General features: G+C 48.1%; 1 protein-coding gene and 1 long non-coding RNA gene across 2 annotated transcripts in view; both read left to right on the forward strand.

The window, feature by feature from the left end:
• Positions 1-36: 36 nt before the first annotated feature.
• LOC116737757 lies at positions 37-2,837 on the forward strand. The gene is made up of 2 exons (XR_004342896.1): positions 37-766; positions 1,912-2,837. It is a non-coding gene; the product is annotated as an uncharacterized LOC116737757 (long non-coding RNA).
• Positions 2,838-7,877: 5,040 nt separating this feature from the next.
• Positions 7,878-27,531, forward strand: part of TRPV1 (transient receptor potential cation channel subfamily V member 1) — a 29,053-nt gene continuing 9,399 nt past the window's right edge. Inside the window, 11 exon segments of the mRNA XM_032591160.1 lie at positions 7,878-13,246; positions 14,051-14,217; positions 14,295-14,447; positions 14,928-15,068; positions 15,216-15,514; positions 16,094-16,273; positions 18,268-18,426; positions 19,877-19,972; positions 21,665-21,735; positions 25,860-26,028; positions 26,449-26,515. Of these exon segments, the coding sequence (XP_032447051.1) occupies positions 12,960-13,246; positions 14,051-14,217; positions 14,295-14,447; positions 14,928-15,068; positions 15,216-15,514; positions 16,094-16,273; positions 18,268-18,426; positions 19,877-19,972; positions 21,665-21,735; positions 25,860-26,028; positions 26,449-26,515 (1,789 nt within the window). The 5' untranslated portion in view covers positions 7,878-12,959.

The following is a 27,531-nucleotide window of genomic DNA, read 5'->3' on the forward strand; positions in this document are numbered from 1 at the left end:
CACAGAGCCTGACGTGGGGCTCGAACTCACGGACTGTAAGATCATGACCCAAGCCGAAGTCGGCCGCTTAACTGACTGAGCCACCCAGGCGCCCCTGTGGGCAGCTTTTAAGCAAAGCTTGTTCTCAGGGCACCATCTTGACCAAGAACCTACGTTCAGGGCATACTCTAATAATGCAACCAGGACTCATCAACTGGATCCCAAATCAGTACTTTCCAAAAGAGACTCACCTGGGAACTGGTCCCAAATATAAATATGGTGAAGAGAGAGAGAGAGAGAGAGAGACAAAGAAAAGGAACAGTACCCCAGCATCCCGGTCAGCAGGCTCATCTATGACTCACCTGTAGACAAAGAGAAAATAAATATGGACTTTAGGCACCAAAAAGTCTGGTGACTGTGCGCTCAAAGTAAGAAAAGAAGACCCCCCCACCCCCCCCACCCCCGCCAATCCAGCTTTTGGATTGTTTTTAAAAGGACATGAAACCCAGGCTTGGGTCACATGCACTGTTGGAAAAGTCCTTCCCTACTGGATTGTGCCATGTGACCCTGAGGTCCCTTTCTCACTCTTGTTCTCCCTTGGCCACAGCTGGTTATAGCTGAGGCAGGGGGTCACCCAGGGCAGTAAAGCAGACTGGCTGAGATGAAGATGCAGGGATCCATGCTGCCTTCTCACCATGCACTTCCCCTCCAAGGACAGCCTGCTGCAGTGGAGCTGCTCTAGATCCTTAACACAACTGGCTTGAAGGCACAGAACAGGGAAGGAAAGGTGGGTGGCATAACCAGCAAGGGGGATGGATGCTATGTGGCCCCACCATTCAAGCACATTGTTCCCAATAGTCTGACCAGGCAGGACCCTTTTTCGGGGGTGTGTCTGGGCAGCAGTGTATTTTTCTCCTGCACATTCTTGGGAGGTCTTCCAAGGAAAGGGATGCAGCTGGGCATGCTCCTGTCAGAGAGGATGGTCAGTTTAATCAGAGAGAACCCCTTATCCTGCAGGCCCTAGATTTTCTTTCTCTTGGTGTCGGCCTTGCTGGCCTACCATGTGTTTCTGGCCTGCAGAAACATCCCACTGGAGTCAGCATCCATGTGGGGGTCCCAGAGCATCTTAAACCTTTCTGTAGTTGGTAGGGATGACCATGGAATGGCTCCAGGAAAAGGCTGTCATTCCTGCATCTAGTTCCAGACTCCTAAGAGTGATCCCAAGGCTCAGGCAGGCCTGACTCTGAGACTCCTAGGCAACTATGAGTTTGGGAAGTGGCCATGTTGTTTCTTTGTAAAGGTCACTTTATGAATTATGTGGTTGTCTGAGCTCTTAGATTAATCTGCCTTGCCATGCTGATTGGATTTCAGATACTAAAGCTCATTCTTTCAGAGCTTTGTCCCTTTAATAAGACACACCTGTCTGCTTTGGGAACACTGTAAATTATGGCATAGCTGTAGGGCTTGGTTTGGCAGGTTGGACATAAGGATCATTTGTAGGTTGTTCTGCAGAAAACCCCACCTGCTCCATGATTGTACCAGGACAAGTAGCTGAAGATCACTCGGGAAAGTCATGTGAGTTTTCTCTCAGCCAAGATGAGTTGACACCATTATTCTGGAGCCCCTATGGAAGGCCTGTGAGAGAGGTCACCTTGGGATAGGCCGAAGGATAACAGATAGCCTCTCCATCAGGAGGAGTTGGCCCTCTGACTCCTGGGAGGCAGCCTGTCTTGTATTCTCAGGGTGCTATGGATGGAGCCTGTAAATGTAAGATTAGGAACTGGATGCAAGGCCAGGTAGCCCAGACCAGTGCCCAGTGCGGTGCCGGAACTCTCTGTTCCCTTTCCACATGTCCACTCTATCTCTGAGGGCTGAGCCTTGCGCAGTCCAAGCTTGCCAGCTAAAATCTCTGTTACTGTTTTTATTGCACAGGCCTGGAGCCTCTGCAGTGGGGTTGAGCACAGCTTCCAGGGCTTTATTTCTTCAGTCTGAAATCATAAACCACTCACTGCTTTTGCCGTCATTCCCTGGAGGTACCAGTAAGTGTTTGATACCAGTGTGATCCTCAGATGAGGAACTGGCCTTTAGGACTGTTTGCCCATATCCTGATCTTACGAGCAGGTGGTAGACTTGCACTTTCTCCCCAGATTTGCTTTGGCCAGCAAAATGTGACCAGAAGTGTTCTACTTCTAAGCAGAGGTCCTTAGGAGCCAGTGTGTGATTTTCCACACTCCGTTCCCTTTGCCAGGAGTGACTGGTGGTGTCCCAGAGAATGGAGGCTCTGTCAGCCTAGGTTCCATGTTAGGGCACTATGGTGTAGAGCCCTCACCAACAAATGTGCAACATGAAATGTGACTGAGAAATAAACCTTTGATGTTTGAAGCCACTGAGATTTGGGGTTGTTGCCACAGCATAACTTAGTTTACCCTGACCACTACAACCACAGTAGAGATTGTGTCTAAGAAGACTCAGCTGCACCCAGCACAGACCCAGACATTTATTGAGCACCCACTAGGAGCTGGGTGTTCTGTCAGGACAGGGCTAAATTGCCAACACCAGGACAGATTTACACATGTGTGCAGAAGAAGGAACAATTCATTCTTTATGTAAGTGACATTAAGCTAAACCTTGGAGAGTTTCAGTCCATCAATACCAACAGCAGTTAACATTTTTTGAGCTATGTAGTAGGAGCTAATCTATACTTGTTTGGACCTATTTGATCTATATGGTGACCCTAGAAGGTGGGTACTATTATCTTCATTTCTCAGATGAAGAAACCGAGACACAAGTTAAGTAACCTACCTAAGATCACAACTCTCAGATTCAACCCCAGAGCCCATTTTCTTTAGCATTCTAGGCTGAGAGAGCAGGTGTATTCACATGAAAGTGACCGGCATGAGCAGGGTGTGATGAACTGTCTGGTGTAACTTGGTCACAGGGCTTATGAAAGGGTGTGATAGAACTTGTGGCTGGACGTGTTGGCCAAACTGTGAAGGGTCCTAGATGCCAGACTGAGGGGTTTAGACTTTCTCCTGTGGGCAGCAGAGTGGAGGACAGACTTCATGAGCTTTAAGAGTGTAACTGTCAGCCATGGGGACTTTACGGTGGAGAATGGGTGTTACAGGAGGTGGGGGCCCAATTGGAGGGGCCTAGAAAACAGCTTGTGAAAGACCGTAGGCCTGAACCAACGTGGGGGCAGAGCCTGCCACACATACCCTTCTTTTGGCCCTTGACTATGACTAGATGTATGTAATGTTTATGTGGCTTTCATGTTCTTTATTCTTCTTCTCAACTGACTGAAAGCTGCTTGAGGGCAGGCTTCCTCTTAGGTGTTCTCTGCCCTGCCCTTCTCCTTAATCTTGGGCTGATGCCCATGTTTGAATGTCCTTCTCCCGGGGAAGAATACAATACCTTGTCCAAGACCCAGCTCAGATGCTATCTTTCTGCTGCACAGTCTCCCTGGAAGCATATCTGTGACTGGATTATAATTGCAGCTGGCATCTGGGACCCAACTCAGTGTTTGCTGTTGGCATGGCCTGTTGGCTCCTGGCTTGTGCCTGTTACAGCATGCCCCACCCAGTAGAGCGTCAGAGAGAGCCTAGCAGTTTTTCCTCATGTGTCCTGGCCTTCTTGAGGTCAGAGACCATCTTATTCATCCTACTCACTTGCTGTGGTTTGCTAGTGCTTGGTGGGGCTTCAGGGTAGAGGGTGGTTTGCACTTGACCTCTCAGCCACGATTAGATGGACAGATAGCCCATCTTTGAAATTGAGAGATTCTGGGTTTAGAGATGTTCACTGTGTGACTCATGAAACATTAAGCAAATCTTGTTTTTTTTTCATTAAAAAACAATTAGTCACAACCTCAAGCTAATGGCCGGAGATAGCTCAACAATCAGCAGATGCGGTTCTCTTCTGAAATAATGATGATGAGAACAATAACCCCTCATGCTTGCCTAGAGCTTTACCAGCTCACAGAGACCATTCATTCACATCCAGTATTCTTATTAATCCCCCAGAAAAGCCTCATAAAGCAGGCAGGGCAGGTGCCTTCACCCGTTTTGGGGATAAGGACCCAGAGCTTCAGCTATCTGCCCAAATTTATGGAGCGGGTGTCTGCTGGGCCTGTCTGGGTCTCCTCTCCTGCCTCTATTCTCTGCCCATGCATCTGACCCTCCAATCTCTTCTCTCTCTTGTTGCCAGTACCCGCCCTGGGTCCCAGCTCTGCAGAGAGGGGCTCAGCTGTTGGGTGCTGAGTGGATGCCTCATCCCTCCCCAGCTTAGATGGCCAGCTCCATCCACTTCTGGAGTGCACTGTCCCCTCTCACAGAGCCCTGCCCTCCATGGGAACTGACTCAGGTGGGTACCTGGTGACACTAATGCACAGACCAAATGCAGAAAGGAAAGTAGTTTTCTTCTAAGTCTGCTGTTTGCCATTTGTATCCGGGATCCCTGAGGCCATTTAAAATCTGGGAAGCAAGACACAAAAGTCAGGAAGTTAAAAATCCACACAAGATTTAGAAATCCCAAGATAAGACCGGTAGAGTTGGCACTGTCCTCGGGTGGGTTACAGGTACTCGCGGTGGTGCTTTAACCACCTTCTCTGGGGCCAGAACTAGCTCTGCTTATTCCTACTTGGGTCCTCCCAGAAATGAGGGGCTGACGGTTCCTGATTTGGGTAATCAGGCTTTTATTAGCACACGACAGTTTGCTGGTTTCTAGCTGTACCAGAAAGTTTGGCTTCAAATCCATGAGGGACCCAGATGGATGAAGAAAATAAATGAGGATCCCATTGCCAGGGTCAAGGGCTGAGTTTAAGTCAATGTGCCCCCCTGGTGGTGACGCTAAAGAACTGCAGCCATTGATGACCTGGGGCCCAGCCCACTTGGCCCACCCACGTGCTGGTGTGGCCCCTAGCACTTTGCTGCACTGCCTCTTGTTCCCATCAGACCTGAGCTTGAAGTACGCGCCCCCTCCCAGAATTCATCACTGAAACGTGATCTACTTACAAAGAGTTTTAATGGATACATCATTACATAGATTCAAGAACACCTTGTTGGCAAAATACCACCCAGAAAACCAGGCTGATGGCAGCAGTGCTCAACCCTAAGGTCTTGTGTCTGCTGCCATTTCTTGAGTTTTAGTAGAACCACTCAGTGCAGGTTTGGCTCAGATAAAACCATGCCAATAAATGTATATGTTGTGCTCCTTTGGGCAAGTTGTGGAGCTAGGTAGGCTTAGAGAAGGAGAATTGAGGGTGCAAGAGCCCTGTCACTCTGGAGCCATTAAAATCTGCCAAATAAGCCACAAACCTCAGAGCAGTTAAAGCTCAATACAAGCTTTAGGAAGCTTCAGACAAGACTAGTATGGTTGTCACTGTCCTTGGGCAGGTAACATAGCCTGTCTATACTTCATTTCCTCATCCATAAAATGGGGGACAAAATCAGACTCTCCTCATGAAACTTTGTGAGAGTCTGATGAGCTAATGCATAAAGTGCTTATCCCAGAACCTGGCACACTGCATGGTCTTAATAAGCATCCACTGCTATTATCGTTGTCTTTGTGATCACATGCACTGGTTGCTGCAGGAAGGTGCGGGTCTAGATTTCTGTAGGGGTTTAGAGGTGAGCACTTTGGCTGGGCCCTTGGTGGAGAGGATTTTTGGAAGAGGTGGAGTTGAATGATAGAGCCTCGGCATCCAAAGGTCCCACCTGCCACCTGGGCCTTAAAAGACAGGTTAAGTCGATGCATAGTGCAAGCACGTTGGGCAGAAAGAGGGCAGGGGAAGGGGGTGGAGGCAGGGACAGTTAGTATGGCTTGGGAGGAGATGTGTCCAGGTAACAGGAAGGGCTGGGCCACAGTGGGAGTGGAGACTGGGGTTGTCGGCTCAGGGTACCAAGCCGAGGGGTAGGGCCTTATTCTGTAAGGGGGCGCAGTCAGGAGGATATTCTACGTCTGGGGATTGGGAGGTCATGAGTCAGGGTGCTGGGCACTTCTGGTGCCTCAGGTGAGAGGAAGTAGCTGCCAGCCGCAGAGAGGGATCCATATGAGCCACAGAAACGTACCCTGGACAGAACAGAGAAGGAGAGGCTGGAGATGACAAAGTATGTCAGACTTTGACATAAGAAAGTTGGTGCCTTAGGGGCGCCTGGGTGGCTCAGTCGGTTAAGCGTCTGACTTCAGCTTAGGTCATGATCTCGCGGTTTGTGAGTACAAGCCCCACGACGGGCTCTGTGCTGACAGCTCGGAGCCTGGAGCCTGCTTTGGATTCTGTGTTTCCTTCTGTCTCTTCCCCTCCCCCACTTGTATGCTGTCTCTCTCTATCAAAAATAAATAAATGTAAAAAGAAATTTTTAAAATGTTGGTGTCTGATAGGCAGTAATGTTGAGGGAAGGGAGTGTGGAGGGCAGAGGGGTTCATCTTGGGACATGCTGATGGGAAGGGGTTTGTGGTCTTTACCTGGAGTTCCCAGGAGAGCTCAGGGGAAAGGGTGGGGCTGGACCCCTGGATGAGGGAGTCCCTGGCTTGGGCATGTCAGATGAGTCCTTGGAGGAGTGGGGGTCTCAGAAAAGGGTAGGAGGAGATAAGGGTCCTTTTCCTGTATATTGAGGAAAAGCTGTCAGGGAAGGAGGAGAAGGGCCAGGATTTCCCTGCAGCCCTCGCAGCGTGCATGGTGCCATGTAGACTCTGGGAGATGTCAGTGCCCAATGGCTATGTTACAAAGGGGACACATTTAGTGACATGTGTTGTCCTCACTGGAGGCAGAAATCACCTTGGAAGCTAAGGGGACACCTCTGGTAGAGAAGTATAACCCTCCCCTTTCTTGGACGTTGCCCTGGGCTGGCCAGTCCTCTCAGTGCCTTTCTCAGATGTCTCCCACCCATGCCCCAGGGCTGCTGTGGCTGAGATCCGGACCCGGCCCAGCCAGTGTGTGAGCCAGAGGCTGTCCCTAACACAGCATCAGCATGTCGGTCTCCACACCGAGGTGTTCTCCGCAGCACCTCTGGCCCACACACATGGTTAGAAGGAACAGTGACCCTAGAGAACTTGTAGGTTGAGGGGTCACTGCTGGTGAGTTTTTAAAATATGTGTAACAGATGGCTATGCATGATTAAGAACGAATTCCATGGTCCAGCAATCCCACTTCTGGGTATATGCCCAAAAGAATCGAAAGCTGTGACTCAAAGAGATATTTGTACACCCATGTTCAGAGCAATATTCCACAGGCAAAAGTTGGAAGTAACCCAAGTGTCCATTGACTGATGAAGGGCTAAACAAAACATGGTCTACACATGCAATGGCATATCGTACAACCTCATAAAGGGAGGAAATCCTGTAGTATGCTACAAGATGGATGAATCTTGAGGACATTATGCTAAGTGAAACAAGCCAGTCACAAAAAGATAAATACTGCACGAATCCACTTCCATGATGGTCTTAGAATAATCAAATTCATAGAGACAGAATGTAGACTGGTTGCCAGAGGCTGGGGGAAGGGAGGAATGGGGAATTAGTGTTTAATAGGTATAGGGTTTCAGTTTCACAAGATGAAAACAGTTCCGGAGATGGATGGTGGTGACATTATAAATGTACTTAATGCTCCTGAATTGTACACTGAAAACTGGTTGAAATGGTATTTTTTCATGTTATAGGTATTTTACCAAAATTTCTCAAAAAAGGATGAATTCCAAGGTTCATTTAAAAAAATTTTTTAACGTTTATTTTTATTTTTGAGACAGAGAGAGACAGAGCATGAACGGGGGAGGGGCAGAGAGAGAGAGGGAGACCCAGAATCGGAAGCAGGCTCCAGGCTCTGAGCTATCAGCCTAGAGCCCGACACGGGGCTTGAACCCATGAACTGTGAGATCATGACCTGAGCCAAAGTCAGACATTTAGCCAACTGAGCCACCCAGGCGCCCAGCACAGATTTCTCATATGTAAAATAAGTATGCCCAGGGTTGTTGTGTGGCATGGGAGAGTGGGTTTGTGCAGCTTCTCTGTAAACTGTAAAATGTCGTGCAGAGTCCACGAAGTGTCTGCACTTCAGTGTCTTGACTCGGGGGTCAACCTTGTGAGCTACTCCAAGGAGGGCTACGATGGGACTTTTCTGGCACATAGCTGCTCATTTCAGGCCATGTAGGGCCCCCGGCTTTTTGGAGTCCTATAGGGTTCCTACGGGCAGCTGCTGCCAGGATGGGTTCTGCAGGGCATTTCAGGTTGCAGACTGTATACATGCTCAGAAGGACTTTGCAGCCTTTCTCAGCCATGTTCCAGGAGGGAATTATTCCTTACAGTATTGACTTTCCTCCTATGCTTTTACAATCATACTAAGAGAAATAAGAAAATAGACACGGAAATAATTTTCTGTGTTTTGTGGTTCCATGAGGAATCCCAGTTGAGTAAGGCTGGGACCTGGCAGACCCAGAAGCCTCCACAATCCTTCACGAGGCTTCCACAGAGAATGAGAGGCCCAAGAGAGGCAGGCATTTGTCCAAGGTTGCACAGAGGTGGCAAAGCCGTCATTCAAAACCAGGTTCCTGAATGTCAGGCCATGACTGTGTGATGGGTGATGTGACCCTTTACATTCCTTCCACATTTTCAAACTGGAGCAGTTTCATGATGCTGGGTTTTACTTCTCTGGTTGTTGAGTTTTTTCCCCAGACCACCCTATCTGTAAGAGTGTTGGGTTTGAGAGGCCTGAGCAGTGGCCTCCTTTTTCTTGAGAGCTGAGGTCACAGCTCTGGCTGGCTCTGGGCGGTGTGTGGCTAAGTGCACTGCAGCCCTGGCATGGTGGGGGGAGGGGCAGCAGCTAAGTGGTTTCTGAAAAAGGGAAAAAATGATGGGAAAAGCTCTGGGATCCTCTGGGAATCAGAACCACGGCAACAGCAGCTGCTGCCATTGCTGGAAACATTTTCCTTGAGTGCCAGAGTGTACCCACAGCCCATCCCTGCCAGCGCTGAGTGACCGTGGCCCAGGGAGGGGCCACGGACCCTCACAGAGGCAACTCTTCTCCCCACACCAGTCCAGCTCTCCCTTCAAGTAACGAAGCCTTGGAGCTTGCCGGCACCTGCTGTGTCCGGGGTGCGCTGCATCTAGCTGGTGAGTCCTTTCTGTTGTTTGCTGGCCGGTGCCGATGCTAGCTTTTAGAATGACACAGGGAGCTGTCAAAAACTGAGCCCTGCCTCTGTCCGCTTGGGTGACTATGAGCAGTTCAACTAGCCTCTCAGCACCTTAGTTACCCCATCTGAAAACTGGGGATAATAACAGTGGCTGCCTCAAAGGTCATGGTGACGCTAAAGTGAAGCTATAGCTGTGGTGCACTTAGCCTGGTTAATCGTAAACACTTGGCAAGTGACTGTGGAGGTTGCTATTGTCATTGTGTATGAGTTGCATCAGGGTCATCCTGGACCCTCCTCCTGGAGCAAAGAGGCCAGTGGTTTGTGGCCGGAGGTTTCGCCACATAGCTCCTTCCAGGCTGAAGGGGTGCTGGGTGGGGTGGCAGGAGTCCTGGGTTCTCACCCAGGCTCCACTCGCTCTCTGTTTTAGATAGGGTTCCTGTGGCTCTTCATCCATAGGCGGGGTAGCCCCCGGATCTCTGTCCCTCTTTAGGAAATGCTCAGGTAGGAATTTCTCTTTAGGAATGATCAGGGGTGGATCCTGGACCAGTTCCCAAGAGCCTGTAGGGAAGCTGGAGGCAGACAGATGCTTTGAGCAGAGAGGGAGCAGGAGAGCTGCGCCCCGGGATGTGTCACCTGGATTAGGAAGAAAAAGGGGGCTTCGCCCAGGTGGTGGGCAGTTTCCTTCCTGGCTCTGGAGTGGAGAAAGATCCAGAGGCCAAACCAAGTTTTGCTGAGCAGGGTCATTTTTTTCAGGACAGTCCTTTAGTCTCCATTGGTAGGTTTGTGAATCTTGCCTAAACCAGAACAGCCATCTCCATCAGACACCCCAAGTCATAGTTGGAAATTTCCCCCATCATCGTAGGACATTCAACTGTGATAGGTACCTTGCCACGGGGCTCATGTGCTAGACACACCCGGGCCTGGCAGTGGCAGACTATCTTGTCCCTGTCCACCCTGCAGCCCAGAGCAAATGGCCTCTCAGTCCCTGTCCTGCCCTCTGCTCTGGAAGAAGCTTAGTTTTCAGTAGGAAATCAAGTGTGAGGCATGCAGTGCAGATTTGGGGTTTGTTGACTGACCGAATGATGGTACTGTGTGGGCTGCTTCATGTTTATTGGGTTTGGTTAGATTTGGACCAGTCAGAGGGAGAGGCAAAAGGTGACACTGTGGAATGATTTGTGGGGGCCCCTGCTAATGGGTGCTCTGGTTGGGATATTAAGAATTGTGAGTCAGGCATCAGGTTTATTCTTGGTTTTGTGGCCAGTCCTACCAAGGGGAGATGCCCTGCGAGAGTCAGGCCCTGGCAGATGGCCTGGTTCCTACCTGTACTTCGTTTTGGCCTTTGAGCTTCCTGGGATGCTTGTTTGAGCAGGAAGGTGCTACAGGTTGGGGCTTCTGAGCAGAAGGGGGTTGTCCCTGCCTGCCTGGCCCCAGGGCTAGGGGACTTTGGGCTGATCAGTTCCTCACCCTGGTGTGAAGTCCGGGGCTGAGTTTAATGGCTGAGAAGACCCCTGTGGTGGAGTGCTAGAGATACTCTGCAGTCAGGCTTCCGGGTATCAAATCCAGGTTCCACCTCATCCTAACTGTGGCCTCCAGCAACCACTGTGCCTGAGTTTCCTCATCTGTCAAATATTTACCTCTTGGAGATGTGAGAATGAAGTGAGCACATGTGAAGTGTTAGAATGGTACCCACCCTTGCACAGTACATGCTCAAGCACGTCAGTTACTTTCGTTCTTACTAGCCTCCTGTGCCTTTTAATGGTAGCAGGCTCCACATAGTATGAACATAATAAGACGTTCTCTTCCAAAAGCGCAGATGAGTGTTGGTGTTTATGCTTCTGAAGCTTCTCATGGCTTCCTACCATCCACACAATAAAGTCCAAATCCTGTTCCTTGACGTTCAAGGACAACAGCCATCTGGTTCTGCCCTGCTGCCTGTCCTCCAGGCCCACTGGCTTCCTCTTCACCAGCTACTTTGGGATCCCCATCCTCTCCCCTGGCCCCAGATCAACCCTCCTCTCCTTCTAGGCCCAGATCCTCTGTCACCTTCTCCATGAAGCCTTCTTCAGGACCCTGGCCCCTCCTGTGATACCCTGCCCCAGCCAGTGCCTGGTTTCTGTCTCAGATGGGGCCGAGTCCTCTCTGTGCCCCCAGCACAGGCCTGGGTACCCAGTAGGATTCAGTAGATGGCTGTTGAGTGATGGGATGAACAAATGGGTGAGTGGTTGGAAGGAGGATTCCCTGTGGCCAGGAACACTTCCTGCTGCAGGGTTTCCATCTGAGGGATAACGCAGAGAAAGACTCGAGCCCCCCTGAGAGGAACAGCAGGCAGGATGGAAAATGGGCCGGCAGTCAGCTGTCTGTCTTCTTCGCAGGGTGCAGAGTGGTGAGGCTGCCTCATTTATTTTTCCCCCAAGGACCTGGGCATCAGATAATAGCTGATCTACTGCCGAGGCCCAGCTGTGTGCTCTGAGTGTTCACTGCCTGAACTTGCACTTGAAAATGCAGGTTGTGAGCAGCTTCCCATTTCTTGACTGGCTATTTTTTGGAATCCAACCACTGCTGGAACATGAATCTCACTAACTTTCTTTGGAAATGGGAACAAGAAGGGTCTATATCTGATCTCTTTCATGTTCCCGACAGTGACCACAGCTTTATTTCATAGAGAGGGGGATCAGGCAAGTGCCCTGCTCAGGAAGAGGTCATAGGATGTGGGGGAGATAAGGCAGTGCCAGATAGAAATTGCTAGACTGCATAATGGATGGTGCTAACAGGGCCACGAAGGATGATGGACAACCAACTGGGCCACTCTGGATGGGGAGGGAGCACGGCCAGTGCAGAGCCTGGGGGTGTGGAGGAGGCAGCATTAGTGTTGGACCCCAAAGGGAGGTGGCCTCTGAAAAGTGATAGGATTTGGGCATGAAGAGGAGAAGGAAAATGCCCCCAAGTGGAGACACTGCAGAGGCAAAGGCCTCTGAGATGTGGGACAGCCCTGGGTACCAGGGAGTGGGGATGCCCTGCTGGATGGAGGGAGGAGTGGGACAGAAGGTTAGGAAGGGGGTGGAAGACACTATCAAACCAAGTTCACGGCCATATGTGCTAGTGCTAGCTGCCAGCTGAACACCACATGTTCAGGCCTGGAAGGCCTGCACCAGCCTCTAATCTCTTAAAGTTTAAAAATTCAGGGATGCTTGAAATTTCACAAAAATGACAAAAAAAGTGCAAAAAGTCCCCACCAACTCAATAGTTGCAGCTGCCAGGTTGAAGAGCAAAAGCAGGCAAGCACGTGGCTGGTGACGGGGACACGTGGCACAAGAAGGCCTGTGCAGCATGGAGTGTGAGCATGTCAGTCTCTGCCGCTCACCCTGTTCACAGAGACACAGCCTGTTCTGCTCTTTGAGGCTGAGCCATTCTCATCACCGAGTCCCTCCCTCAATGCCCAGCCATTGACAGCCACTCCCATTGTTTCCTTTATTCTGATCTTGGAGGGAGGCAGAGCAGTAGTTATGATCCCACTTTGCAGATGAGGCAACTGAGGCCCAGAGAGGAGAGCAATCCATTCATGTCTTTCAGAGCCTTATGGCTTCAAGCTGGCCCACACATCCACCCTTGAGCCCAATGCCCATGGGGTTGCTAGGCCTGCTCACCCCTGGGGCCTCTGAGGTAGGAGGTATAGCACCCCTAGAAGCTTTAGTTCTGGGGGGCTAGGGCCAGCAGCTGTTGGATCTCTGGGGTGTCCTGCTTCACAGGGGCTTTTGCAAGGAGGGCAGATGGGGGCTAGAGTTGTGGAGTCCTCAAGCTGGGCACACACCTGATCTTGGTGGCTGCCTGCAGGCTGCCTCTCAGGCCACAACGGATCTGACAAGGATGAAGAAATGGGGGAGCTCAGACTCAGGGGAGTCTGAGGAGCCACCCCAAGAGGACTCCTGCTCAGACCCCCTGGATGGAGACCCTAACTCCAGGCCAGCTCCAGCCAAACCCCACATCTTCCCCACGGCCAAGAGCCGCAGTCGCCTTTTTGGGAAATGCGACTCGGAGGAAGCTTCTCCTATGGACTGCTCTTACGAGGAAGGCCAGCTAGCCTCCTGCCCAGCCATCACCGTCAGCCCTGTTGTCATCATCCAGAAGCATGAGGATGGCCTCACCTGTGACAGGTAAGCTGCATCTGGAGCCTGAGCCCCTCCCCACCAGGAGCCCAACTGGCTCTGCCAGCTGAGGCCCCAGCTATGGAGATACCATGTGTTCCTCTAGCTTATGGGCTGAAGGTCATAGAGCCAGGGAACTGGAGAGGCTTCACAAATCGTCTGGTCCAGCATCTGCACTCCTAGGAGCCTCAGGACACATGGTCATGGATGCTGGCCTATCTGCTGATCTTAGCTGCAGGCTGATCTCTAGGTTTCCAGGCCTCAAATGCTCACCAGCCCCAAACACTTAGACTCTAAGTTGAAAACCTCAGGGCCAGGATGCTTTTTAGAGAGTGCAGAACAGTTCCAGTGACAAGCCCAAGGGCCCTCTCGCTTCCTCCAAGGCAGGTGAGGGAGGTACATGGGCCGGCTGACCTCCAGGCCAGTGTGAAGACACTTTTTCACTTAACAGGAACCGTCCAAACTGCTGCAACTCCCCGCCTCCAGCCCCCTCCGGGCTACTGCCCCCAGAGCCCCAGCTCCTGAGTAGGCAGAGAAGTGAGTGGCTTGGGTGTTGGAGGAAGCAGTGGCAGCAAAGACTTTCTAGATGGTGCCTACAGGCAGGGTGGGGACAGAGTGTGGACACATGCACCCCATCGTTCCCTGTTACATCAGTTTCCTGGACGGTCATGTAGACTGAGGGATGGGTTTTATATCATGTTTTTTCACCTTTTGGTTTACCCTGGGATTTAGTCATGCTCCCTGACAAGCTCTGGAGGCCCCAGGGCTGAAGGGAAATCAGAGCAGGAGATGAAGGTGTTTTCTGGCCTGCAGGCAGTCTTCCCAGGACTCTGCTCCTGCTGGGTCTGAGAAGAACCTCAAGCTGTATGATCGCAGGAAGATCTTTGAAGCCGTCGCTCAGAATAACTGTGAGGAGCTGCAGAGTCTGCTGCTCTTCCTGCAGAAGAGCCAGAAGCACCTCATGGACAGCGAGTTCAAAGGTGGCCCCTGCAAGGCCGGGCTCCTGGGTCGGGCCCCAGCTGTCATGCACTGCTCTGACCCTCACTTTGTCTTGCAGACCCAGAGACCGGGAAGACCTGTCTGCTGAAAGCCATGCTCAACCTGCACGATGGGCAGAATGATACCATTCCCCTGCTCCTGGAGATTGCCCGGCAGACGGACAGCCTGAAGGAGTTTGTCAACGCCAGTTACACAGACAGCTACTACAAGGGTGAGGAGGGGGACGGGGTTTGGCATGACTCTGTGCACAAGCACAGCTGGAGCCAGGTGGCATGCCTGGGCAAGCCTCTGAGCTTCGTACTCCCTGTACCAGCCACTGCGTTGGCATCTCCTGGTCCTGGGGGGGTCCTTGCCTCCCCTACCTGCTGGACTTGTTTTCTCCTGGTGCTGAGGGTCCCATCCTCCCCTCTGTGGACTTGGTGTTCTTTGCTTCCAGAAGCCATGGCTACTCTCCCTGCTACTGTTCCTTGACCTTAGGCAGTTTTGACTATTCCAGGTCATGGTCTGGTGTTCCCTGGGGGTCTCTACTTCTGCCTCAGGGACTCTCTAGGCCCCCTTTGGGCATTCTGGCCTGCTCCCCTCTTGTATGGGGGAGTCACCTGGCATTTTCTGCCCAGATCTTCCCCCTGCACCTATCTAAGCACCCCCACAGGACTGTGAGTACAAAGCCAACAGCACACACCCTCCACAGGCCAGACGGCCCTGCACATTGCCATTGAGAGGCGGAACATGGCACTAGTGACCCTCCTAGTGGAGAACGGGGCAGACGTCCAGGCTGCAGCCAACGGGGACTTCTTTAAGAAAACCAAAGGGCGGCCCGGCTTCTACTTTGGTAGGGAGACCATGGGGTAGACCCTTGGATTTTTGACAATTGCCAAGGGGAGGTTTCGGGTGGAGAGAGAGGGATTTGGAGGCCGGGTGGTCCAGGGACCAAGCCAATCTATTCCTGAGGCCCATCATATGCCTGTGTTGGCCACAGGTGAGCTGCCCCTCTCCTTGGCTGCATGTACCAACCAGCTGGGCATCGTGAAGTTCCTGCTGCAGAACTCTTGGCAGCCAGCAGACATCAGTGCCCGGGACTCGGTGGGCAACACAGTGCTGCATGCGCTGGTGGAGGTGGCCGACAACACAGCTGACAACACTAAGTTTGTGACGAGCATGTACAATGAGATTCTGATCCTGGGGGCCAAGCTCCACCCTACACTGAAGCTGGAGGAGCTCACCAACAAGAAGGGGCTGACGCCACTGGCTCTGGCTGCCAGGAGTGGGAAGATTGGGGTAGGGGGAAGGCTTCGGGCCTGGGCAGGGAGTGTGACTTTAGATGGTGGTGTTGGGGGGACGGTCTGCCTTGCTGCATGCCTGGCATCACCATCACGCAGAGCCCTGCTACTGTGACACTAGCCTGTAGGGGTAGGGCAGGGGGCTGTTAGAGGAAGCCAGAGGAATTGTGAGATGCTGGGCAGAAGCCAGCATCGCACCTGACTGTTTCTCATTTCTACCTGTGAGCATCACTAGCCAGACACAGAGTAGTGGGGACGGGGGGTGCTAGGGCCTGGGGATAGGAGTGTGTTGAGACAAGGGTGAAACTGATGTGATCAAGTGTGATCAGCCAGGTGTGATCAGGCAATGGGTCTGATGTGGCCGCAGCTGGGGTCTGAGGCAGTGGGCGGGTTGATCTCGATGGTGGTCGGGAGGCTGCTGGATGGAGGTGAGGACTCTCCTAGGGCTTGGGTAGAGTCTCCAACTGAGCTAGGAAGCAGACTTATTCCTGAGGCAGAGTTGGTAGCCTGGTGGAGACGCATCTTGTGGTTGGGGCTCCAGGATGGTCTCTAACAGGCTCTCGTATCCCCGTGGCAGGTCTTGGCCTATATTCTTCAGAGGGAGATCCAGGAGCCCGAGTGCAGGCACCTGTCCAGGAAGTTCACCGAGTGGGCCTACGGGCCTGTGCACTCCTCACTCTACGACCTGTCCTGCGTCGACACTTGCGAGAAGAACTCGGTGCTAGAAGTGATCGCCTACAGCAGCAGTGACACCCCCGTGAGTGGGCCGGGGTGGGACTCAGCCAGGGTGGGCTTCTTGTCTCACTGCACCCCCCAGCCTCCACCCCAGCCCCTCGATCCAGCTCTGCCTGTCTTCTCATCACTGAAAACCTGCTGTGTGGGGTCTAGGCCCAGAAGCTTCATCTCCCCATTTGTTCCCACTGAATGTTTTCCTTCATCATACAATGTACAATGATATTCCCATAAAAGCGTAAATATTTCAGATATACACAGACAAAAACAACCTTCTTTTTATACCATATAAAAACATGTAGCTTTATTTTGTTTATATAAATGGGATCAAACTATGCAAAATGTAAAACAACCAGTTTTTTTACTTACTGGTGTGTCTTGTAGATAATTTTATATCAGAGTAGGTATGGATCTGCTTCATTAAAAAAAACCCACGCAGTGTTCTGTAGGAGGGCTGGGGATAAATGTCCATTGGAGGACATTTGAGTTATATCCAGTTTTCCGCTCTTTCAGTACTGCGAGCCACTTAGCATGGGTTTGGGAATTTTTCTAGGATGCCTGGAAATGGAATTGCTAAATCAAAAAGTATGTATGTTTTAGCATTTTAATAACTACAGCCAAGTTGTCCTCCACAGACTCCATCAGTGCATTTGCCCCCACCAGTGGGAAAATCTGCCCATGCCCTTGCCACCCTGGATATTATCAGTCTTTTCTCAAAAACCGGCTTAAGTTCTTGGGGCCTGAAATGCTATCTTATTGATGTCTTAATTCTCATTTTCTTGGCTAATATGAGGTGAATAATTTTCTCATATAGTTACCTGGCCATTCATATTTCCTTGGTAGATTTCCTATTCATTGTCCTTGGCCATCTCTTCCACTGAACTGTTTGCCCCATTCCTCTTTGTTTCTAGGTTCTCTTAGTATGGAGTGAATCCATCCTTTCTCTATTGCATATATTGCAAATATTTTATTTTTTCGTCTGCCTCTTGTCTTCTAACTTCAGTCAATGCATCGTTTGCTTATGAAAGGTTTTCAGTTTGAGAGCCAAATTAGTCTTTTTCTTTTATAACTTCTGTGACTTTTATCTTGCTTTTTGTAAGTCCTTTTCCACTATAAGGTTATACAATATCCTTCAATATTTTTGTTTAGCTCCTTTGTAGGTATTTTATGTTTGTCTCTTTAATTTGTCTGGAATTTATTTTTGTGTAGGGGTGAGGTAGGCATCTTACTTAATTATTTTGTTTCCACATGAGGGTCCCAGGGCCACTAAATGAAAAGCCTGTCCTACCCCCACTGCTTTGAAAGGCTACTTTCCCTGTCTGTTCTTTCTAAGGTATACCTGCCCCCGAGGCAGCCCCAGGGGCTAGTCTGGAGTTTGTGCTGGTGAGGAGGCTACCACAGTAGCCTTACAGGGCAGAGGCTGTGTTTACAGGGGCAAAGTCTAGTGGGGGAGAGAGGTCTAGACTGCTTTGCCGTGCCCCGCCAGCCTTTACCTGGGCTGCCATGCTGGATCAGGGCGTTGGATTCAGAATCCTGAATGGAGTGTCCCCAGAGGGCTGGCCCATGTAGGAAACGGCTTCAAAAAGGCTGAGGTGTTTGGCCTAGAGAGGAGAGGGCTCTGGGGCCACACTGCCATTTTCATGTCTTGGAAGGCTCTCTCAGGCAGAAATGCAATACTGGGGTCCCTGAGTGCAGAACTGGGACAACTGGTGGAAAGCAGAGAAGTAAGACCAACTTTACTCCAGAGAATTGATCTTCCTGACAGTTAGCATTTCTCCCCAGGCTGCTCGAGGCAGCGAGGAGCTTCCCATCCCAAAGGCACTGAAGAAAACATTGAACCGGGACCTTACTGGGGGAGCTAGAGCTTGGGCTGGGGGTTGGGTCGATGACCTGCAAAAGAGGATGATTTTGGCTTGTCCATCTTAGGAATATACTGGAACTTCAACAGAGATCTCTTGGATATGAGATTTTGTCATTCCTGGCTGGGGAGTGAGCCTCACCTCTCTCTGCTCCCCTTAGAATCGCCACGACATGCTTTTGGTGGAACCGCTGAACCGACTCCTGCAGGACAAGTGGGACAGATTTGTCAAGCGCATCTTCTACTTCAACTTCTTCGTCTACTGCTTGTATATGATCATCTTCACCACAGCAGCCTACTACAGGCCTGTGGATGGCTTGGTGCGGCCTGAGGCTTGGGGACTGGGGAGAGGGATGGGCATTTCTAGAAGACCCCCGAGACCCAGGCCCAGGCCAGGCCCTGGACTCCTTCCCAGCTCACTGGAGACATGGAAGGATCACCCAGAGCTCCTCATGTCCCTGTACACAGCCCTCCATGTCTCAGGTTGTCCTGGCAACACTCCCTCCCCCTTCTCAGTCCCTCCTGTGGTCTCCTGGTTCTGTGAGGCTGAGTGTGTGGTCTACGAGGTCCCTGATGGCTGAGGAGGGGCAACAGGTTAGAAAAGATGCAGGAACGAGGGCTCTAGAAGCAGCTCTTCCCTCGGTTGGCTGTCTGTAGGGTCATGAGCTGGCGTGAGCCCTGAGCCTATTGCCATCCCACTGGCCTGCCCACTTTTGTTCATTCATTCACTCATTGTTTGTTCCCTGGACATCTACTTTTGAGCATTTCTTCTGTGCTAGGCCCTGGGCCATCCATCAAATCGGCTTGAGACCAGACTTCTTCCTCTACCAAGAGCCATGGACTCCTTTGAGTTACTAAACTGAATCCTTTCCATTCAATACCCAAGCACCTAATTTGCTGCCTTTGTTTCCAGGGTGCCTTGCTTATAAATGTGATTTAAAACCCCACTTCCTAGTTAGGTGAAACCTGACTTCTATCCACCTAGTAAGGCCATTTAACGATTTCATTTTATGAGAAAAGAGAAATGTGCTAATAAGACAAGCTAGTGAGGCAGTGTTTATCAAACATCAATGGCAAGCAAAAGGAAACCCACCCCAGGAATGTATCCGAGACACAAGGATGACACACATGTGTGTGGGACATCTCACCTCCCACCATCCAGGGAAACCTCAACAGTCATGTGACACCAGGGGTTCACCATGGGCTGTGGGAGCAGCAGGAAGCATATGGCATTAGCATCTGTAAGAGTGTCTCCACCTATGCCATCTCCCTCCTCCCATAGGTGCTCCTGGCTGGACAGTGTCTGGGAAGGAGCACAGCACTGTAAGGATGCTCTGCTTGGCACCTAAAAGATGCCACTTTGGGAATCAGCTCCCACAGAAGGGCCTCCTTGCAGGTGTCCCCAGTAATGCACTGTCTTTAATGATGCCTCTCTCCTGATGGAGGCTGGGCCTCTTGGGCAGCCCAGCTTTTTTTTTTTTTTTTTTAATGTTTATTTATTTTTGACATAAAGTGAGCGTGTGAGTGGGGGAGGGGCAGAGAGAGAAGGAGACAGAGGATCTGAAGCAGACTCTGTGCTGACAGCAGAGAGCTGGATGTGGGGCTTGAACTCATGAACCGTGATGTCATGACCTGAGCCAAAGTCGGACACTTAACCAACTGAGCCACCCACACGCCCCCAGGGGTGGGCTCTTAATCACAGGGCTTGGTAAATGCTTGTTGAGTGAATGAATGAGTGAATCGAGTCACTAACTTCTCTGCACCTTGCAGCCTCCCTATAAGCTGAAACACACTGTTGGGGACTATTTCCGAGTCACTGGCGAGATTCTTTCTGTATCAGGAGGAGTCTACTTTTTTTTCCGAGGGGTAAGCATTCCTTCCCACACTGTGAGTTTCCATTATCACCAAAACAAAAAGCCAAGAGACTCACTCATTGCTCACTCACTCTTTACTTCAGGGGAGAGATGCCCAGGTGAAGATGAGGCATTCGTGCCCAGTGGGTTTCCGCAGACTCAGGACAGTTCGAAGTGTTCGGAGACAGATAGTCAGGACTTTCCACTGGACGTACAGTTGACCCTTGAACACTGCAGGGGTTAGGAGCACCAACTTCTCACACAATCGAAAGTCTGCTTATAACATTTGACTGCCCCCAAATTTAACTACCAGTAGCCTACTGTTGATTGGAAGCCTTACTGATAACATAAACAGTCAATTAACACATATTTTGTATGATACATGTATTGCACACTATATTCTTACCATAAAGTAAGAGAAAATAAGAAAATCATAAGGAAGAGAAAATACATTTACAGTACTGTACTGTATTTATATAAAAAACTGCATATAAGTGGACCCTCACAGTTCAAAGCTATGTTGTTCAAGGGTCAACTGTAATGTTTAATTATGAAGTAGAGTGGAAGTCTCTTAAGTGACAGGATCATGACTGGTGGTTATTTAATTAAAACCATCTGTTAAAGCTCAAAACAATGAAAGAAATCTACACATATACTGGAATCATTTTATTTTACCTAAAAACTCATACATGTACATTCCTTGGCCATTTTTCTAATATATGAACAGTCTTTTCTTTGAAATTGGAACCACTGTTACATATACAAGTAATTGGAGATTATGGTGATTTTTCCCTGTTAACATTTTTTTTATTAAAAAAATTTTTTTAATGTTTTATTTTCTGAGAGAGAGAGATAGACAGAATATGAGCAGGGGAGGGATAGAGAACAGGGGAGACACAGAATTCAAAGCAGTCTCCTGTCAGTACCGAGCCCGATGCAGGGCTTGAACCCATGAACTGTGAGATCATGACCTGAGCTGCAGTTGGATGCTCAACCGACTGAGCCACCCAGGCGCCCCTCCCTTAATCTTTTTGATCTAAGCTACACCTGATTTTTTGTTTTTTAGTGACTTACCTTTAAGGAATCTTTCCAAATCATTGGATGCTGTCTTCACAGAAACAACTGTCTTTTTATTTTTGTACTCATATTTTATATTATAATAAGATACAAAGCCACAGTAACAAGTGCAGTCTTGATGACAAGGATTGACTGCGGGAGGGAGCAAAGTGTGTGGGTATCCTGGAGAGGGTCTCCTAGCCACCAGCCCTCACTGTGGGCGTCAGTCAGAATGTTTTCAGGGAGTGGAGAGCACTGGCTAATCTGGTGACTTAGTTCAGTGGAGGCTGCTTAAAGAATTTTTACTATAATGCATAGTTCTTGAAGAAAACTAGGGGAAAATGCACAAATTAGAAAGAAGAAAAGAAATTGCTCAATCTCATCATTCAAACACAGCAATTAATAATATTTTGGTACTTTTCCTTCCTGTCTTTATTTCTACCTAGAGTCGTAATTCCACTCTCTATTTTTAACAGTCTCTCCTGACTGAGTCACATAATGTTACCCTGTGAACCTGACCCTCGCTGTTCTACCCTTTTCAGAACCTCTGCTTTGATGCATTTGTTCCATCGTCGGCCATTTAGGAGCATTGCAAGTACACTCACCATTTCACCTTTCCTGGCTTCTTACTCTGTCTATTTGTTTGCAGATTCAATATTTCCTGCAGAGGCGGCCGTCTCTGAAGACCTTGTTTGTGGACAGCTACAGTGAGATGCTTTTGTAAGTGATGCTTTGACTCTTATGACTTGATAGCAGACGGTATCTTTTGGCCCAGTCCTAAAGTTACAGCCATCAGTTCTCACCCATCCTCTCACCTATGCTAAGCCTGGAACGTAGTAGGACCTCACAAATGTGTTGAATGAATGACAGAAGGCCCTCAATACATGTGTGGATGAATACTGAAGCTCTACTCTGTGTCATATACGCACCAGGTGTTAGGAAATGACATATATGGGCTCGTGTGGCTTATAGTCTGAGTTACAGTCTGAATACCCTTGGTCATTTTTTTTCATGCGTTTGTCCCACCATCTGGTAGTCACTGAGTTGGCATTGGAATACTGAGATGAAATAGATATGATTCCTGTCTTCAAGGAGTTTCTGATCCTTGGGGTAGTGTTTCTCAACCTTGGCACCATGGACATTTTGGACTGGATGATTCTTTGCTATGGGGGCTGTCCTATGCATTGTAGAATGTTTAGCAGCATCCCGGGCCTCTACCTGCTAGCTGCCAGTAGCACTCTCTCTGTCCCCCATTCTTGATGACCAAAAATGTATCTAGATATTGCCAAATGTCCCCGACTTGGGGAGGCACAAAGTCACCCAAGACTGAGAATCATTGCTTTAGGGGGAGACAGATAAGCAAAAACCATAGTTATAGAACAACATGGATGTCATCAGGACCCTGCTTCCTTCACAAAATAAGCTGGAACCTTACGAAATTTCCTTGGAGGACCCAGGATACACAAAGGGGGTTTTCAGATGGGGATGGGTTCTCCTGGGATTTATACTAAGCACTTAACTCTGATCCCCAAGTTTCCTTCATTCCTGAGGCCTCTCTATTCCTGGCAAATGAAAGGAGTTGATTTCTTATCCTATTGTAGCTAGCTTGTCCCCATGTGTTTACCATAATCTTCAGATACTTGCACTTTAACGCCAAAGGGCTGGGTCTATAGGGTTAGTGCAATGCTGGTTTGCTTTACTAAGAGAAACAATGTTCTCCTACATAGCATTGTGCCAATAAACTTGATTCTATTCCTAGGAGGACTTACTGCAGGCAGGTTAGAAATGGATTTTATTTTACTTTTTCAAAGCTACTCATGCCCATGGGTAAACATTGAAGAGTACTAAAACGCTTACAGTCAGTATATGAATTCCTCATCTTAAACCTTCCCATCTTGTAATTCTCCTTCCCAGGGACAATCACTTTTCATTCTTGCAGCTCTTTCTTCTGATGTTTTCTCACCTGGTGGATGAGGATTTAGCATCCTTTTACTTCCTTCCCCTCTGCTTCTGCTCCTCTAGCCTCCCAATATAGTTTGAAGTAATTTTTGTTTTAGTTGGTATTGAGTAATTTATGTTATGTCTCTACAAGTAGTATTCACAGTTGAGCTTCATAATATACTGTACTTCTTTTTTTGTTTGTTTCTCCTAAAATTTGTAATTATCTTGTTGTTACTTGTTTAGTTTTCTTTGTACCCGTTGTTAACTTGTCCCACACATCTCAAAGCCTCTCAGTAAAAATTTTCTCAAAGTCAATCACATAAATTATATGATTGGAATCCCTGCTCCTAGTTTTTTCCTTGAGAGATCTCCTCGTGGAGTGCTGTCCTCTCTTTCTTACTGGGCTGGTTGGTCTCTGGGCCTGCTACTTAGCCATCATCCTGGGACTCCTCTTTGTTGCCATCTTTGGGATGCTCACTGCTTTCATTCTGGGTTAGACTTCCTGTCTCTTTTTTGGTTTTCCTCCTTTTTCCTCCTTCAGTATTGTCATTTGGTGAAAAGGATTGTCTCCTGGTGAAGGGCACAGTGATGACAACTTTTATTGTGTCTGGTTCTTGAGTCTCATTCTCCCACATGTGCATCTGAGGTGTCATCCCTTCACTAGCACCTTAGAGATCCCTTTCACTTCTCTCCTGATTTGGATCTCTTATTTTCTGAACCCCAAGTCTTCCTTTTTACTGATTCACTCCCTTTTTGAGGGAAAAACATCCTCAGCTAAAGAAAAAAGGCACATAGTAGGGAAGGGGGGAGTAAAATTTATTTGAAATCTGGCATGCCTGAGAATATTTCTACTATACCTTCACATTTTATTGATATCTTGATTGGATATAAAAATATTTTTAAAAATTGAAGATATTTCTCCATTGTTTCCCTGCTTCCAGTATTATAGATGACAAGTCCAAAACTATTCTGATTCTGGATCCTCTTAATACCTGGTTTGGTTTTTCTCTTTGTAAATCTGTGGTATCTTCTGTTTGTTTCTAGTGTTCTGAAACTTAATGATATGTCTTGATTGCATTTGTTTTTATCCAATGTTCTGGGCACTTGGTGGGCTCTTTCAATCTGGAAATTTATGTCCTTTATTTTGGGAATATTTTCTTGAATTATTTCTTATGATATGTATATTGAACCTCCTGACTTAGTCCTGAACCAGTTCTTATATCTTCTCTCTTGTGTTCTCTTTATCTTTGGCTATTCTTTCTGGGAAGTTCAAATCAACTTTAATTTCTATCCCTTCTATTGAGTTTATTACTTTTGATACCACGTTTTAATTTCTGTGTGTTCCTTATCTATAGCACTCTATTCTTGTTTCATTGATGCAATATCTTCTTTTGTCTCTCTAAGACTATTGAAATAAAATTTTAAAATAAAATAAATTTTCTTCTTTTTGCATAGGATTTATTTTCTCTAAGTTGTTGTTTCCCATTTTCTTGTTTTGCTCTATCTTTCATATTAGAAGATACCTGGAAAAATTTTTTTTCTGGAAATTTTTTATATCTGCTCATGAGTAAGAGTGGAGGACTGAAAAGCTTGCTGGGAGCTCTTAATGTATGAATGGGGCTTATCAATTTTGAGCTTCACTATAAACTAGTCTAGGTTAAGCTATTTATTGGCAAACATCCAAAGTTTGTCAATTGCATCTTTTCAGTCTTCTGCCTGGAGGAAAGAAGTCTGGCTGCTAGATTTCTGAGAACTGAGTGGAGAAGAGGGCTTTCTGTAATCTGTATTATATAAAAATCACATAATCTGCTTTTGGTAAAATACCAATGCTTTCACTGTTGTTTGATGAAAGTGGTTCCAAAGATCCTCTCCTTTGTCTTCTTCAGAGACAAAACCTCCACTCTTCCTTATTTTAGGTCTCTTCATCTCCTTTCTGGAGGTCTCTAACCCTTTTGAGGCTCCTTGGTTAAAAGAGCTGATTCTCAGCTTTCCCCACTACAGATTTGGATTTGGGTCTGCTAAGTCAGTTTCTGTTTGTCCGCTGCTTCCCAAATGCATATGTGGGGGCTCCATTTGCCACCCAAGGTAAACTCTTACCTATTTCAACTGGTGTCAGTTCTTATTTTGGCCAAGGTTCTGAGAATACAGAGGAATAGTTTTCCTTTGCAGCAGAATTCCAATTGATGAGCCAGTTTATTGACATCAGTTTTCAGTAGACTCACATCATCACAGTGGTGTTTTTTTGCTTGGTTCTTTCACAGAAATGGGAAGTGAGGTTGTCAGCATGGTCGACAGTATAAATGTAGCTGGGGGTACTTTCGAGAGGAGGCTATGATGAACAAGGAGACCTGGGGTGAATATGTAAAGAAAGGACCACTGGGCAGACTCTGTCATAGGATCATCAGATTTACTACACCTTATCCATGGATCCTACTTGGGCAGCCCCCACCAGACCGAGTTGCTGAGGAACATCTTTCCTGCTCTCCTCCTGAGTTTGATGGTATGGCCAGCAGACTCCACCCCTGTGATTTTTTCAGGAGAGCATGGCCTGTATCTCCTCACTGCTAAAGCAATGTTTCCCAGACTTTTTTCATTATTGCCTTTTTAGACATTTTTTTCCTAATTGCCCCTCCCATGAAATCTAATACCACAAATATACTGTAGAGTTGTCCATACAATGTATTTCTATTTGTGCTTTCTACAAAAAGAGAGTAAGATTTTGTACTCCCATAACCAACTTTTCCCCCCTTGGGGATGCTATTACTCCTACTGAGAATCACGGGCTAAAGGAGACAGGACAGTCAACCCTAGCTCCCCGCAACAGCCTGTTGTCTGTGCTTCTGAGGGGGTGCCAGGCCTCCTGGGTTGCTCTTAGACAGAGCTTCCTATCCCTCCACCCTCAGCTTTGTGCAGTCACTGTTCATGCCTGGGGACCGTGTGCTGTACTTCTGCCACCACAAGGAGTACGTGGCCTCCATGGTGTTCTCCCTGGCCATGGGCTGGACCAACATGCTCTACTACACCCGCGGCTTCCAGCAGATGGGCATCTATGCGTTATGATTGAGAAGGTGGGTGCCAGCATCCAAGCAGGTTCTCCGTAGAACCTGTTTACCTCATGGGCGTGTGGGACATGGTCTACAAACTCTGTCCATCCTCTGTAATGTCTGGAGAGGTGCTGGTTTAGTTCAGCACCCACTTCCCAGATAATCCTCAAGATTCAGGCCATCTGGTCTTGACCTGGGTTTGGGGGCTCCCCTGAAACTGACCCCCTACATACCAGGCCTGCTCTCCACCAGAACAAGGCCATGGTGGGGAGGAAGCTATGGATGACTTCCTTATGACACTGGAGCTGAAAAACCACCAAACCAGACCCTCCTGCATGTTCTCCAGTTCTACTTAGGCTCAAGATAATCCAGGCTGACATAGTCGTGACATTTCCCTTGGCCGGCCTGGGGACTGACTTGGTTCTGACAAGCCTGCTCTCTCCTGCAGATGATCCTGAGAGACCTGTGTCGCTTCATGTTTGTCTACCTTGTTTTCTTGTTCGGGTTTTCCACAGGTAATGGGCTTGGTCAGGGCTGGTGGCGGGCAGAGCTCCCGGCTACCCTCAGCTTCCTGAGGTCTCTGCAGGGGCTGGGTGGGGAGAGGCCCACTGGGGTGTGTATCTGCAGGTGACAGAGTGGATGGATAAAGAACGCACAGAAATGAGCAAGAGAACGTGGAAATGTGATTCATAAAATATTGTAAACAATTTTAGAGGTATGAAGTGCTGCTTGCCTACAGTATAGCTGCATTTTGGCTTAGTTTTTATTTTATTTTATTTTATTTATTTATTTATTTAGGGTTTTTTTATTTTTTTTTTAGTTTTTATTTTGATATATTTCAGATTTTCAGAAAAATTGCAAAGAATAGTACAAATAACTTTTCTGTACATATTACCCACAATCCCCAAATTTTATCACATTTTAAAATCACTTTCCCTTCTACACACACACACCACACTTAAAAAAAAGAGTAAGCTACAGACATGATCAACCCTTTACCACTGGATAAAGCCTGCATTTCCTAAAAACAAGGATATTTTCTTACATAAACAATGTATAATGATCAGAATAAGGAAATAACATCAATACAGTACTATAACTAATCTACCAGCCTTATTCAGATTTCACCAATTGTCCTAATAATGTCTTTGTACAAATAAAAATCCCAGATCATGCATTGTATTCAGTTGTCATGCCTCTTTAGTTTCCTTTAATCTGGAGTGCTTCCTCAATCTTTCCTTGTTTTTTTGACCTTAGCATTTTTAATGAGTAGAGGCTAGTTTTTACAATGTCTCTCAATTTGGGTTTGTCTGATGTTTCCTCAAAATTAGATCCAGGTGTGCATTTTTGGTCAGACTATGGAGGAAGTAACGTTGTGTCTTCCTCAGTGCATTGTATCAGGGCTTCTTGTAACGTTTGTTTAGCCCTTGTCTGGTGGTGTTAACTTTAATTACTTGGTTTTGATGGGTGTGATAAGTAATTTGTGAGGAGATTTTTGAGACTAGGTAAATATCCTGTTTCTCATCACACT

Source organism: Lynx canadensis, chromosome E1, assembly GCF_007474595.2.
Source record: "Lynx canadensis isolate LIC74 chromosome E1, mLynCan4.pri.v2, whole genome shotgun sequence".
In the NCBI taxonomy this organism is placed as follows: domain Eukaryota; kingdom Metazoa; phylum Chordata; class Mammalia; order Carnivora; family Felidae; genus Lynx; species Lynx canadensis.